The 16,201-nt window shown below is 38.1% G+C and overlaps 1 protein-coding gene across 1 annotated transcript in view; it reads right to left on the bottom strand.

Moving 5' to 3' along the window:
* CHST9 (carbohydrate sulfotransferase 9) overlaps window positions 1-15,394 on the bottom strand; it is a 210,823-nt gene extending 195,429 nt beyond the window's left edge. Inside the window, exons 1-2 of the mRNA XM_047087087.1 lie at window positions 15,292-15,394; window positions 6,107-6,317 (exon numbers count right to left, since the gene is read on the bottom strand). Coding sequence (XP_046943043.1) covers window positions 6,107-6,227 — 121 coding nt within the window. The 5' untranslated portion in view covers window positions 6,228-6,317; window positions 15,292-15,394. The remainder of the gene's footprint in view (window positions 1-6,106; window positions 6,318-15,291) is intronic.
* Between the last annotated feature and the right edge of the window lie 807 nt (window positions 15,395-16,201).

Here is a 16,201-nt window from a genome sequence, read left to right as displayed (position 1 = left end):
TTGGTAGTTGCCACAGGTAGGGCAGGGGGTGGGGGAGAAAAGAGTGAACTGTCTTTGTTTTTTGTTTTCCTGTTTAAATAAATTGATTTATTTAAAAAAAAAAGTAATGGTCCTGAATAAAAATGCTCAGAAATTGTTTAGGTAGATATTTACAGTGTCGGACAAATCCAGGGAACATTTTTAGTTTGGCATAGATGAAACTAAATTTGATTCTGGAAAATCTCAAGAAAAGAAATAACATAAGCTATTTGGGGGAATCTGTTTGATTTTTCACTATTTTGCATATTTAAATTATGTGTGTTTTACTTTACCACTTGATAGGGGATTTTATTAGAAATGTGTATTTCTTTTTTCTTTAATGTTTATTTATTTTGAGAAAGAGAGACATAGTGTGAGCAGGGGAGGGGCAGAGCGAGAGGGAGACAGAATCCAAAGCAAGCTCCAGGCTCTGAACTGTCAGCACAGAGCCCGAAGTGGGGCTCGAACTCACGTACATGGAGAGATCATGACCTGGGCTGAAGTCAGATGCTTAACTGACTGGGCCACCCAGGTGCCCCAGAGATGTATATTTCTAACACAGGTTTCATATAAGTATACAATACATCATGTTTTAAAAGGCATAAAAAGTGTTAATGATTCAGAGGAGAGGGACCCGGATCATCTTTTATGAAATGGTTAAAAAAGCTGGGGCTTCCTTTGCCGTGAAAATGATCTGGCCATGCGATGGAAGAAGAGTGAGCCTCATCCAGTGCCAGGGATACCGCTAGGATGAGTAAGCCTAAGTTAAGGATGCAAGTTCTGGCTTAACATATGGAACTTTCTAAGGAGGTGGCTATAAAGTTGAGTGGATGCCTTGAGGAGTAGTGGATTCTTTGTCCCCAGAAGTGTTCAAACGCAATCTATGCAGTCATTTGGCTGGATGTTGAAAAACCAAAAGAAGTGTTATGTATCCACCCAGACGACTCTACTATTGAACGCCTACCACACAAGTTCCATGCCGTGGAACGGGGACACCGAGGTGAGTGAGACAGGCAGGGTCTCTGTTTTCACTGAGCTTGTAAAATAAACAAGTGAACAAATAATAAAATGAGGCAACTGCTGATTATGATCATTTCTCTGGTGGAAATGAAGAAGATGGGGGTCTGACTGATTAGCTCTGGGGCTGTTTGGCTGATTGGCTGCTTCGATGAAGCAGGTGACATGTGAACTAAGCCAGGACGGGTGAGAGCTGGAGAAGAGCATCCCAGCTTCTTTCGTGGTGAGAGCGCTGAGTCAGCAAGGGGTTTGGTTTTCTGGAAGATGACTTCCTGGTGGAGCCCAGAAGTGCCTTGAGGGAAGGGAGGGTGAGCCAGTGGAGGCAGACAGAGGTTACACCGCACACAGCTTTGTGGGTCCCAGGGAGAAGACTTTGTGGAAAAGAATGAGATATAACTAAAATATTTTAAACAGGAGAGTGATGTAACCAATTTATAGTGTTTAAACAATAAATTCTTTTCTAAAGCTGAGATTCTGACTCTGATATGACAGGGTCCTAACTAGGTCTTATTGCACATACATATAAAACAATTATGTACCACACCTTTTGGTATTTGTTCTATTTAGCACTAACATTGTACCTAGAGGAGGAGGGCATCAAATTGTAAATTTCAGCAGTAGCTGGGGAAAAAATGATCCATTCTTGTGATTTATCCTGAACTGGCCCTCATCAACACATCTTTTCTGTAGATATATCCATTCTGCATTCTGCTCTGCTCTGGTCCTCTATGCCTGCTAATCCTATCCCACCCCCCCATCACTTCCATCAGATCAGCAATTCCATCACTGACAATTGATTGGGCTCTTTCTTCTGGTCCCAACTCATTATTGTGCCTCATAATGGAGGGCCTGTCTCTCTTCTGTCACAATGGACTGTCCTTGTGTACCAGCACCTTGGCCTGAACTCAAGACCATTTTCTCCCTTACAGTCTGTGACACTATAGTCTCCTTGAGAACAGGGATTATAGCTGGTTCCCTACTATATCTCAGTATTCACCAGTTTGGCACGGTCAATTGTTAAATCTTACAAAAACGCTATTGCATGAATGGATACCCTGACCTTGGAGGCACCCTGCGTAGACCAGAGATCCTCCTGGACACTGACTCTCCTCTCTGCATTCAACCTGATCATCCTTCCAATTCCTCTGCTGTGAAACATGCCGGCTTTGTGCCAGTGAGACTCTCCTAACTATTTTAACTGGAGTTGGAATTGAGCTTTTTTTTTTTTTTTTTTCTTAATCAGGCAAGGCACAAGCTTAAGATTGTTTTACTGAATTGCGGCTGAGTCTTAATCATGATAACTCTGAAAAAGCTGGTCTGCAGGTGCTCTGTATCATTTCCAGAATAATAACAACAGTTCACATTCATCGTTCACTACTACTTGCCAGGCACCATACTAAGTCTCCTTTAATCCTCCCTGCCGCCCTACACGGAAAATATTATTATCCCCATTTCACAGATGAGGAGATTGTGTCATAGAGTTATTTGCCCAGGGTCACACAGCTAACAAGTAGATCTGAGATTTTCAATATTCTTCTAAATATGAAATTTGTACTCTTAACAACCAGGGAAGAAATTATAAAATAAAATTCATAATAGCACATCCATATTAGCATAAAGAAATGCATAACTTAATTGGTGTGCTATTGAAAAATGGGTGTTATTACAGAACTCTCTGTTGTATAATTGGATAGATTCACTTTCTTTGTCACACATTTTCCTCTTCACTTCCAAAGAAATTTTGTCTATTCATAACCTTTACTAGCATATCAGAGCATATTTAAGATTTTTTGTAATTTTAAAGCATTTTATTTTAACAGAAGAACCCAGGAAACCTAGGAAAGCTTAGAAAATATCCCATATCTTATTATATTTTAAAGGACTCAAATAAGAAGCATGAAAAAAACCCAAGAGTTTTCATACACAACTGAAATGGATACAAGATCAAAACCATTCAGAGTTTTAAAATCTGCTCTACCTATAGAAGGTTTCAGCAACCAAAATAAACTCATCTTCCACAGTCCTTTGAGTGACAGCTCTAAAATGTCCAAAACACAAAATTCTCATTTTTAACTTGACATCAAAGCACACGTTCAGATATTTTTCTGATTTAAGAAGAAACTGCTTCTAAAAATGCCTGATGCTCCTGATGTTATTTAAAACATGTATAAAATACACAGATACCGGTCTATCTGGAAAACTACAGAATTACCACCCAGGGCACTAGCCTGGTTAAAGGCAAAACTCCAGATGGAAGTTGTTTCTTATTGAAAAAGAAGAAAACTTTTCTTCAGTAAGATAGTTATCTAAAAAATCCTGGTTCGAGCATTTATACTCACTGTCCTGAGTAGATTGTGAAATATTACACAATGCATTTAAGACATATAGAGAATCAGGGAAAGTACTAGCAAATTACAAATAACATTTAAGAGAATAAATGTTATTTATTATTATTTATTATAGTATAAGCCCATCTTAACTAGGCAAAATAATTTCCCAGCTTGGAGAAATTATAAATTCAACTAAGAATCGACCTTGTGAATAGCTTGGTTTACAAGTCATGGATTTAAAAACAACTGGACTGATAGGATATTATTTATTACATGTTTATCTTATCCACCTTTTTGGTTAGGAGGTTCTTTTAGGGAACACAAGAAGCAGGAAAGTCTGGACATGGGTCTTACTTTGGAAACTCTTAGCCTTTGCACCTTTGGGCAAGCCACTTAGTTTCTGGGTCTCAGTTACCCTGTCTGTACACTAGGGGGTAACAATACTCACGTTTCCACCACCCCACACAGATGCAATGTGTTGGGGAAGGGCATAGACTTTGGAGAGGCACAAATGCCTCTATGCCTAGATGTGCACATGTGAGGTCTGGGATAAGTTCCTTATCTACCCGAGCCTCAGTTTCCTCACCTATAAACTTTCAATATCACACCTAGGAAGATTCCATTAGGATTAGAGAAGATACATGTAATCACTTGGCACTTAATAAGCTTTCAGTAAATGGTGGCTATTGATGCCTATGGCCCATTTTGTAAACTTCAGTATATTTGTAAGGTATTATTATATGACTGGTTTCTTCAGAAATCACGTAGTTTCTAACTATAACATTTCTCCCATGGTTTATATATATGAATACATTTTCTTATATGGATTGGAGCCTTGTTGCAATACTTTCCTCATGAAATTTGTTATGAGACTATGAAATTAGATCATAAAAATATGAAAAATAAGATCTCTGACTCTTACTCCTTTGCTGTGTTCTAGTGTGTAGTCTGCAATGAGTTTTCAGTGTATTTATTCATCTTTTTATCATTCATTCAACAAACACCTACCAAGGGCTTAGAAAATCTATACTGCAGGAGAAAATAGCCTCTATATTTTATCAAGATGGTTTCATGAAATATTATAAGTTATGATAAATTATTATAGTAATATCGAAAGCTTAGAAAATATTACAGTTCATGTAACTTATAATGGAAATTAAGAATAAGTTTTGACAGGGGCACCTGGGCGGCTTAGTCAGTTAAGCATCCAACTTTGACTCAGGTTATGATCTCACAGTTCATATGTTCGAGCTCAGCATTGGGCTCTGTGTTGACAGCTCACAGCCTGGAGCCTGCTTCGGATTCTGTATCTCCTTCTCTCTCTGCCCCTCCCCTGTTCATGCTCTGTCTCTCATTCAAAAATAAATAAGCATTAAAAAAAAAAAAAAAGAATAAGTTTTGACAATGTTACATATTCTCTAGAAAATAATTACATGCAAATTCTTTTCACAAGAGTTACTATATAAATTAATCCAAAATGTATAAGATAATAATCCAAGGAAGGGGATTTAGAAATGGAAACAACTTTAAAAAGTATCATGTTTGTGACTCAGTATTGAATTCTCTTTCAGAGTAGATTCTTAAGGGCTTTATATCTAGAATGATTTAAAAAATAGGCCACAATTAGACACAATTAAGAAATTGTTCTGCTTTTACTTTATTTTCCATAACAATCATAAGCCATAGTCTACTTATACTTACGGAAGACAACTGAATTTTATAATATATATATGTATATATTTCTATAATGTTCTAAGTCAATCATCATAAACATAATCCATTTTAACAGTGATTGAGGTGTTCCCAATGTGTGGCAATGGCAAACCGGATGATGAAAGTACCAGTTTGGCAGGGATTGGCAAACTACTACTTGTGGACCAAATCCAGCCCAATCCCTGTTTTTGTAAATAAAGTTTTATTGGAACACAGCCTGGTCCATTTGTGTTCATGTAACGTAGGGTTGCTCATGTGACATACTGGCATGGTTGAGTAGTTTTGAAAGAAATGGCAGGGTCTACAAAGCCTAAAATATTTTCTATGCAATCTTTTACAGAGAGGGTTTGTAAACTCCTGCCTTATAGTAAAGATATTAAAGAATTTATGTGCCATTTTGAGTATTGACACAAAAAATAAGAAGGAATTTTAGAAGAGTTATTTAGCTGTATATTTAGCTCATTGCGTTTGTGCCCAATGCTTAGCGGACACATCAAAGGTAGGACCCATGCTATGCACTTAAAAATTTTTTTATTAAGTTTATTTATTTTGAAAGAGAGACAGAGAGAGCAAACGGGGGAGGGGCAGAGAGAGAGGGAGAAAGAGAATCCCAAGCAGGCTCCATACCGTCAGTGCAGAGCCTGACGCAGGGCTTGAACCCACAAACCAGTGAGATCATGACCTGAGCCAAAATCAAGAGTCAGATGCTTAACCGACTGAGCTACCCAGGCACCCCTGCACATTTGAGCAGGCAAATTTTTCACAAGCAGTCCTTACTGGGCTAAAAGGCCACGCTGCTCCCTACTGAGGTAACAAAAACTCCAAGTGTTATCCCAAGCCCCGGAGCAAATGCCCACCAGAATTGCATAATTATCCTTTCTTTTAGGAGCTGGGGATTTTAATTTGTGTCTAATTTTTGCTGTTGCTGGAAATAAGGTGACCTTCTATATAGTTCTGTAGACATCACAGCTTATTTAATTGAAAATGGCCATTATAATTAAAATAGGGGAAAAGGGTTGATGTGTTACCTGTATGTTGCTCTTCAATCCAGACTTGCAAATACATGAACAGGAGTAGCCCCGCTACCCCAAATATCAGCACCGAGAGGAAGACTTGTTTGGGGTTCATGACCATTTCAGATGGCTGCATTTCTCCTCATTTCTGAAGACCACATGATTTGTTTTTCGATACAGCTTTGATCCTTTCTTGTTCTATTAGGTGCTCATTCCATGAAGTAACCTAGAATTATTAAAAATCCACATTGTACCTTACTGATGACATATCTTCCCAAACACAGCATAAGTATGCAGCATGTCAATGATGGTGAGGGCTCACATGAACCATTAACACTCAGAAGACAGAAGAGATGGTAGGAGAGTGTCCCTAAAAATGGCCATTTTCTATAATAAAGCTTTATTGTAGCTAAAGAATCTAAGGAATTCACTGTATCCTACAGTTAATAAGTAACACTTTCGCATTTAATTAGGGGCAGTATAGACAGGCTTAAGCCACCCTCTATTGTAAAGAGTAAAGCAGGTTCCAGTGACCTTTAGATGACTGTGAGGGGAAAGAAGACCTATCAGGATAGACTGTTGAAGGAGTTTTGAAAAACACGTTCATAGAAAAAAAAGGGGAAAATCACTTCATGTCTGAAAAATAACATAAAGTTCAAAAATGGAGGGTTCAATCTATCATTTCCCTTTCATGTAAAAGTAATAGATTTCTCCAACTGAAAGGGTACATTAAAAATCCCTCAAACGCCTAAAAGGATAAATATTAAAAGGTCAAAGTTAAAAGGCTTCTCGCACAATAACACGGAGTACAGATGTGTACCTCAGATTACAGAAATCCACCTCCACAATGAAAAGTTACTTTATTTAAAGAAATGTTGAAATGACTTTGTTTTACAACAATCTCATTTAGTGTAATCTTAACATTTTACTTTTTGTAAGTTGCATCCATGTTTGAGAATCTAATGAAAATGCAGACTCTCCTTTTGGACAAATACAAACACACATATGCTCTTGCATCAATATCGGGATGCTTAGGTACTCTCACCGAAAGTCAAGGTAAGAAGGTCTGCTGCCCATGAACTGCCACGCAAATATGCAGCAGCCTGCCTGGTGAGTTCCATAGTCCAGCTAATGAGGTCAAGCTGTATCTTGCACTGTATCTAGCACTGGCCAAAGACCATGGCCCTTTTCCTTGGCTACAGACCACACCCCCTCTTTGGAGAGCTGAATGTTTCTTTACTGTGAGGACATCACACACACTGCTGTGTCTAAAAGTTCTCTCTCTTTTTTCTCCAAGTATGCCTCAAAAACTCCTGGGAGAATATCGATTTGGCCTTTTCGAAGAGGTGTTTGGTGAGATGCAAGGTAAAAGTTAAAAGCCTGCTGTGGAAAATTGTTGGCTGGTTAAAAGATAATATTGAGCTGTTCTTGGCAAAACCAGTTTTCACATAAATGGTGGGCTTCAAAGGTAACCTATGAGATCTGTATTATAAGGAAATGTGGTAGAGTGATCCCCTGATTAGAAAAAAAGAAATCCAACAAATAGTTAAAAATGTTTATGCAGAACAACAACAAAAAGTTGTTTTATAAATACATTTTTTCTTTATATTTTATTTTAACGTTTATTTATTTTAGAGACAGAGAGAGACAGAGCATGAACTGGGGAGGGTCAGAGAGAGAGAGGGAGACACAGAATCGGAAACAGGCTCCAGGCTCTGAGCTGTCAGCACAGAGCCCGACGAGGGGCTTGAACTCATGAACCGTGAGATCATGACCTGAGCCGAAGTCGGACACTTAACCGACTAAACCACCCAGGAGCCCCTCTTTATATTTTAATTATTACCCAGAAGGGGCCAGAGTAAGAGCGCTGGTTGCCAGCATTACCTGAGGAGCTTTCTAGAATCCACTGGTCTTGAATCCCCTGAGGAAGGGGCAACTACTAATATTTTCATGAGGGCTTTTGAGCATTTCAAGCACTTTCTTGATTTTGATAGTAGGGTAAGCTTTTAAATACGTAGAACTGAGAGTATCATCATACAGCTATATATGACAGGTGGTACCTTGCTCTTATATAGGTTCTAAACTGAAATCTTACGGGCTTTCCAAACATGCAACAAAGAACAGTTCCCGAGGGAGATTTGCAATTTGAGGTGTTCCAAGACTGAATCCCTCAAGGAAAGCAACCAAGAGAAGCCAGGTTTCTCTTGTCTTGATGCTGCAGTTAAACAATGAACAGACATAATTCCTGGGTGCATGAGAAGAGTCGGGTAGGAGGAAACCAGTTAAACAAAATCTAGTACTAACCGAGAAATAGCTGTTTACAAGAAGAAAGAGACTTTTACAATCTGTCTACATAATTAAAACTTATCTCAGAAGAAAGAGGATAGAAGAAAACGCATAAATCAGAACAGAGCCACGAACCTGTGGGAATAGTAGATGAGAAAGCCAAAAGAAGTAGTCCTTGAGGGTTTGCAGAGGAAAATTATTACCTACGATGCTGGAAAGAGATGAAGAATTTGCCCTTCCTTTCTTCAGGAGATGTTGCTCTACGCTGACATACCCTCCTGGGTAAGAAGTCAGGAGAAAACCCATAATTGTTATTATGGCAGATGTGAGTAGGATTGAATGATTAAAGCCACAAGGCAGAAAGGCAATCTGGTGTAAAACGAAGAGATACGTTTGATTTTCTCCCATCTCAGTCCATTAACCCAACGTTGGCATTAGGAAATGGCTCTCATTAAACAAAGGTGAGGCGGGAGGAGCAGCAGTATTGCTTTAAGCAAACCTGAAGGTCAGTTGTGATGGGAAAACACACCTATTTGGAGATCATACATCTACCTCTATGCCTGCAGGAAAAGTGCAGACTACTGGAGATTGAAATTACTTGGAATAATGCTATTTTATGTACAAGCGTTATACAACATTTCCACGGTCAAAGGCTTCCTGTATTTCATACAACTCCTTCCTCTCCCCAGTCATATAAACACAGTACCTTGAACCTAACAGGTACCCAACAGTGTGTACTCAACAGTGTGTGTTGCACTGAACTCAATGTGGAGCTCCAGTAACAAAATACAGGTAAATTAACTAATTTTCTAGTTGTACTTGGGAAATCCTTAGTCTAAGTTGTACTAGAATCCTGAAAGAGGAATTATGTGACTTTGTTAAAAATTTTTTTCTATTTTTATTTGCAAATCCTATTGATTTGTCCCAAATGAATATAAAAGACACACACAAATAATTGTTTCACTGCATTATCTCTTTTCCAACCCTTTAAAAGATTACTCTTTTAAGATGTTCAACATCAGTAATCATCAGGGAAATGCAAATCAAAACCACAGTGGGATATCTCCTCAAGCCTGTTAGAATGGCCATCATGAAAAAGACAGATAACCAGTGCTCACATGGACGTGGAGAAAAGGGATCACTTGTCTACTGGTGGTGGGATTGTAAACTGGTGCAGCCACTTATGGAAAACTGCGTGGAGGGTCCTCAAAAAATTAAAAACAGAACTACCATATGATCCCACAATTCGACTTCTGGGTATTTATCTGGAGGAAATGAAAACACAATGTCGAGAGATATCTGCACCCCCACGTTCACAGCAGCCATATTTACAATAGCCAAGACACGGAAATAACCTATGCGTCCATCGATGGATGAATGGATAAAGAATATTACTCAGTATAGTCTTATCATTCTTAAGGTGCTGAGCATCTTAAACTTACACAGGGCTGTATGTCAGGTATATCTCAGTAAAATGGGAAAAATTAATTTAAATAACCCTGGTTACCAACAGAAGCATTTTGGGACTTGAGTATACTAATACTAGATGGAGGCAATTTATTTAAAAGGAAATTATAAGTTGTCCAGTTGAGCAGAAGTGTATGATTTTAAGGAGGGAGTCATGAAATTTAGAAAGGCTGGTTTGGAACAATGATGCAATTTGGTGTAGAAGAGCTGAGTCAGGAGATTGTCTGTCCTCAACCTCCACCTTTGCACGATGTCAGCAGTCCTTGCCATTCTCTCTCTCTTTCCCATTCTCTGAGCAAATAAGAGACCATTGGGGATGACCTTTCTCAATTTACCACCTGCCCTAACAAAGTTTACTGTCATCTGTCCCCACCCACACTTCTTTGCCTGGATCTCCCCCCGGGCTCCCATGAAACTCAACTCCATTAATACCACCCCAGCCTGGGTCTTTTCCTGAACCTCTTCCCTCAGTGACTTCCTCTGTAACCCCTCCAACAACTGCCCTATGGCTGTCATTCCCTGATGAGCCTGAAGACTGAGCCCTCTGGATTGCTTCAGGTGCCTATCTCCCAGCCATCTCTCCACCCACAGGTGCCCAGGAAGCAGAAGATGTGACGAGGCTCTCAAGTTGTGTAGGGACTGAAACTTTATAATTGCTTGGGTTTTTACTTTGTTTTGTTTTGTTTTTTTCCTATTCTAGTTCCCTCCTCTATGAATTTCCTGTTTGTACCTCTTCCCCATTTTTCTTATTGATGTGTAGTTCCTTATGTGTTTGGATGACAGGTCTTTGTCAGTTACAGACATTACAAAAATCTTCCTGTCTGTGACTTATTGTTCCTTCTATCCTCCCCCGCTCCTTTCCTTTGCTGGTGGTGTGGTTGTTTTATTAAGCAAAAGTTTTAAATCAAATTTTGTCATTCTTTCCTTCTTGATATATCAGTTAGAGTCTTGAAAGAAAGGATATACTGAAGCTCATGAAATTGTGGGGAGGTTAGTCATGGGATAATTCCTAAAGACTAATCAGGGTTTTGGGAAACCAGCAAAGGATAGAGTAGTTCCTAAGGGTGAGTAACAGCAACCACTCCTAGAAGTGAAGAAAGAAAGTAGAGAACTATTCTTGGACCCTGGAGCAGGGCTGGAAGGAGAGAGATGGCTGATAAGAGCTGTCACGTATTGCACAGGGTCACAGACAACATGCTATAGGGGGTTTTAAGGGAACCAGAAGAATTACTAACCCATCCTCAATTTCTTCCTACCCTTACCTTGTCAGTGACTCTCATTTGGCAGACCCAATTGAAAGCCTGAGGAGATCCTGCTATTTAGGACAACATGGAGGAAACCTGAGGGCATTATGCTAAGTGAAATAAGCCAGACAGAGAAGGACAAATACTGCATGACTTCATTCGTAATGGAACCTAAACAAGCCCCCCAAACCCAAAAAGGGAGACTTGTTATGTACCACATTATGGGGAGCTTTGCAATCACAAAGCATGGTAGAAATGGGAGACACCAAGTTTGTGTTCTCTATGAATTTTCCAAGATAATATTTCTTATCTTCAAATATTAAAATTATTCTTCTATATTTCCTTTCAAAAGTTTTAAAGTTCTGCTTTGCATTGAATACTTGAATCCACCTGGAATTTATTTTGTGTATGTTGTAAGGTATCCATTCTCTATCAACAACATTTGTCCAACTCCATTAATTGAGTAGGTTATCATTGCACTACTGATTTAAAAAAAAATTTACTGTTTATTTGTGAGAAAGAGACAGAGGCAGAGAGTGTGAGCGGGGGAGCGGCAGAGAGAGAGGAAGACACAGAATCCAAAACAGGCTCCAGGCTCTGAGCTGTCAGCACAGAGCCCCACGCAGGGCTTGAACTTACAAACCCGCAAGATCATAACCTGAGCCCAAGTTGGATGCTTAACCCACTGAACCACCCAGATGCCCCACACTACTGATTTTTAATGCTGATTTTGTTACATTTCAAATTTTTATATGTGTCTGTTACTGCTTCTAGACACTATTCTATTCTATTGGCCCGATGTCATACTTTTGTGCAAACATCTGGGCCTATCTTAGAGGGATGGAAAATGAATATGATTATTGATTTAATTCTGTTAATGGTTATTTGCGTACTCATTCCTCATTCTACCTTTTTTAGTCAGCATTAGGAAATTATATTGCCTCCACAATTATCATGTCCTTTTGGTTTCCAAGTATATCAGTATAAAGCTGTTCATGAGATTTTCTTATTATTTTACAGATCTTTAATAGCTCTAGGTATAGCCGCCTTTCCATTCTTAATGTTATGTATTTATGTCCTTTCCCTTTGATCATTCTTGCTAGAGATTTGTCTGTTTTATTTAAAAGTATATTGTAATTCCTCTCTTCCCCCTCTTTTTTTGTTCTTGTTCTCTATTCCACTGATTTCTTCTCCTATCTTTCTTTATTCTATTCCTTTTCCTTAGGGATATCTGGGGTTTTTTTTCAGTCTTTTAGTTGAAAATCAGTTCATGTATTTTAGATCTTCTGTTTCATAAAATACATTTATATAAGGCCACGAATTTCCTCTACAACTACAAACTACACCTTTAGGTGTAGTAGTTTTGTTGTCATTCACTTCTAAATATTTTGTAATTTAAATTGATTTTATACCTTTTTTAAATGTTTTTTTCTCCTCCTTGTGTTAGACTTATAGTTTTCCTAAAGTTATCTAATGTTCTCTGCTCCTTTCTGATTTCTTTGAATCCATAGATTTTTATTACTGTTAGCTAAGCAGTTAAAAAATAAAACTTTCTTAGGTATGAATTTTTCTAATAAAGTTTATAGCTTTTACAGAAACTTTAGCATGCTTTAAATAGACACTGAATTATTTCCTCACCCTGATTATGTCTGAGATTTTCTATTTAAATCCAATTATTTAAAAGCAATATTTATTATTAAGTGACTGAAGTTGCTGGTATTTTATCAATTTCTGTGTTTAGTGTTGATTTTTGAGGGCTATACCTTCTTAGTTCACTTTCTTTCTTATTGAACTACAGCCTTAAATATTTCTGCTAGTGGATATCTGAGAGTTACATTATCTTAGATTTTGTATGTATAAAATTATCTTATTTTTGTCCTCATTCTGGAATGATGGTATGGTTAAATATGAATTGAGGTTAAAAATGATTTTCTCTCTCAGCACTCTGGAAACTAAGAACCATTCTTTTTCTTTCTAAACTGTAATACGGGTTAATTTTTCTGAGCTACTTCTCTAATTTACCAATCTATTTTTGTCTATGCTAGTATGTATTCTGCCTATTGTATTCTTCCCAACACTGTAGACTTTCACAGTATCCTAATTTCCCCTTCTCCATATCCATTTGTTCTTGTTTCATTTTTTTAGCTAGGATGCAACAGGAAGTTATGCAAATCAGAGGGCTGAAAGCTATTGGCAGAAGAGAGGAGAAGGGACAAAGGCAGGGAAAGAATGTGTTTTGTTTTGCAGAACCAACAGTTCCAGCCAAGGAGATGCCCAACTTGGTGTTACACCTGATAGTCCCTTGCTAGGTATGTCTCATCCTATAGCTCTTAAATGAGCCAGTTTTAGCTATATTGGAGTTGAAATCCACCTGAGTTGTCCTGATGTTACTTTTAGCTCTTTATAATACTAAGCTCTCTCCAATGGGGCAAGTTTTCTATCATTTTTGAACATAGGATGTAGGCGTTAGCATGGGGACGCGCGCTAGGTGATCGCAATTGAACTGAAGTGTTTATGTAAGCTCCCTCCATTCCCTAATACACTGAATAAAATCATCCTGTACTAACCCCATGGGGAGACAGTGCTTTGAGAAAACTCTCCCAGTCTCCTTACTTGTAACAAGTAATAAAAAAGTTCTTTGCTTTCGACACTTCCTTGGGTTGTGTTCAACTTGGTGCACGCCAAGTGGTGAACCCCCTGAGTTTGGTTACAGTTATTCTCTGCTTTTCATGTTTGGGATGTTGTTATTTATAATAGAAAATATATATTTGGTCTTCCTCTCTGTTTCTCACACAGAGCTCCTAAAACCCGGACTTTTCCTCAGTGATAAGTGATAAAGGTGTCTTTTGTTATGTTAATAAGCTGACTTTTGCAGAGCCCACAGGTGGGTGCAGGTTGCCAAGGGAACCAACCTTGACAGAGACCTGGAACTTTCAGTCCCAACCCCTGACTTGTGGACACAGGTGAGGTGTTAGAGTTGAATTAATTACCAGTGGCCAATGATCTAATTAATTGTACCTATGTAATATTAGAAGGCACCATAAAACCCAAAACAACACGGTTCAGAGAGCTTTCAGGTTGATGAACTGGAATGCATCCACAAGAATGTGACACACTTCAGTTCTGTGGGGACAAAAGTTCCTGACCTTTGCCTGATGTTTGGCTATTCATCTCTATCCTTTATAAATTCTTTTATAATAAACCAGTAATCCAGTAAGTAAAATGTTTCTCTGAGTCCAGTGAGCCTCTCTAGCAAATTAATGGAACCTGAGGAGAGGGTTGTGGGATCCTCCAATCTATAGCCAGCTGGTCAGAGGTATAAGTAACAATCTGGGCTTGTGACTGGCATCTGAAGCCCAAGGTGTGGGAGATAGCGTCAGATCCCATCTGACGCTATCTCCAGGTAGACAGTGTTAGAATTGAGTTAAATTTATGTGATACCTGGTCAGTGTTCATGGAGAACTGCTTGGTGGTATTGGCTAAATCACACATACCGGAGAGTTTCATACACTTTAATTAGAAACTATCCTTTACTCTTTGACTATTTACATGTATTTGAAAGTTTTTGTCAGATTGCACAATAAAAACTAAATTTTGCTTGTAATTTTGCTTGTAAATCTCTTAGCATTAGATTTATTCATGATCTTGGAATTAAATTTTTTTAATGTTTATTTATTTTAGAGAGAGGGTGAGAGAGACAGACACAGAGACTGACAGAATGAGAGTGGGGGAGGGGCAGAGAGAGAGGGAGATGGAGAATTTGAAGCAGGCTGCAGGCTTTGAGCTGTCAGTCCAGAGCCCAATGTGGGCTTGAACCCTGTTGATGTGAGATCATGACCTGAGCCGAAGTCGGACCCTTAAATGACACCCAGGCACCCCCATGATCTTGGAATTCTTATGAGTAAGCTCATTTTGGATGGAATAGTTTTTAAATTCTTATTTTCCTTTTTCTCTTTTTCTCCATCTTTTGTCTGTTTGCCATTCCTTACTTATCAGTAGCCTCCAAATTGTACTTTGGGCTCCTATCCAGAGATAAGGTTCACTACTGTGGGCTTGGAGTTTTTGATCTAGGGTGATAGTGGGGCAGTTGTATTCCAGTCAATAAGCCTAACTACCAGTTCCCACACAGGATTTAAACTCCCAGATAGGCCAGCAGCTTCCACATCCAAAGCCTAACAGACTCATAATTTCTGCGTATTTTACCAGTTTTGCTTGTTACTTCTGTTCCTGATTGAGTCTGGTTTTATGTTTTTCTTCTTCTTCTTCTTCTTCTTCTTCTTCTTCTTCTTCTTCTAATTCTTCTTCTTCTTCTTCTTTGTCTTCTTCTTCTTCTTCTTTAATGTGATCTTCCATTGGCCTTTTTGGGGAGCAGACTAGGAATACCAAAACATAAACATACTTTCTTCTCTTCACCAGAAATCCCCATGCAAACTTTCCAGACTTAATTTTATCTGCAAAAATGGGACAATGAAATATGCCCTATATATCTGATAGCTTTAGAAAATATTAAATAAAACAGAATATGCGATGATCTTTTGGAAAAGTGTAAAAACAGTATATAATTATAAAGCATTTTGGTAATCTGGTTTAAGGAAATTAGGTTTTTATGTGATAGCTATTATGGGCATATAAATTTTTAAAAATATATTTTCTTTATCAACCATAGTGAAATTAAATTGTGGTATTTAGTCTAATGATATTTAGCCAATTATGGACAATATTTTATTTAAAGGGAGAAAATGTAGATAGTACCCATCTTATTTAGTCATTGTAAAATACATCAGCAAAGACCCTTTTTCATGGTTAACAACCATAAAACCATCAATCTTGACTGAATTACTCTGAAATGAATGAGAAAGGTGACCTTTATTTATATTTATTACTTAATGTATTTACTATTTTAGAAGTTAAACAACTCTTTTAATCCATTTTATTACTGTGCAATTTCTGAAATTCTATAAGCAATTTCTATGTATTTTCACTCAATCCTTAAGCATTTTTTAAACTTATCATTTTGAAATAATTTTAGAGTCACATTAATGTTGCAAAAAATAGTAGAGTCCCTGTGTACCCTTTACCCAGCTTCCTCCAATGATAACATTTTATGTAACCA

Source organism: Lynx rufus, unplaced genomic scaffold (assembly GCF_022079265.1).
Source record: "Lynx rufus isolate CCGP_SWC_20201006 ecotype Redwood Valley unplaced genomic scaffold, mLynRuf1.p SCAF_22, whole genome shotgun sequence".
NCBI classification, from domain to species: domain Eukaryota; kingdom Metazoa; phylum Chordata; class Mammalia; order Carnivora; family Felidae; genus Lynx; species Lynx rufus.
The sequence above is the reverse complement of the archived record's forward strand: the minus strand, read 5'-3'. Positions and strand labels throughout refer to the sequence as shown.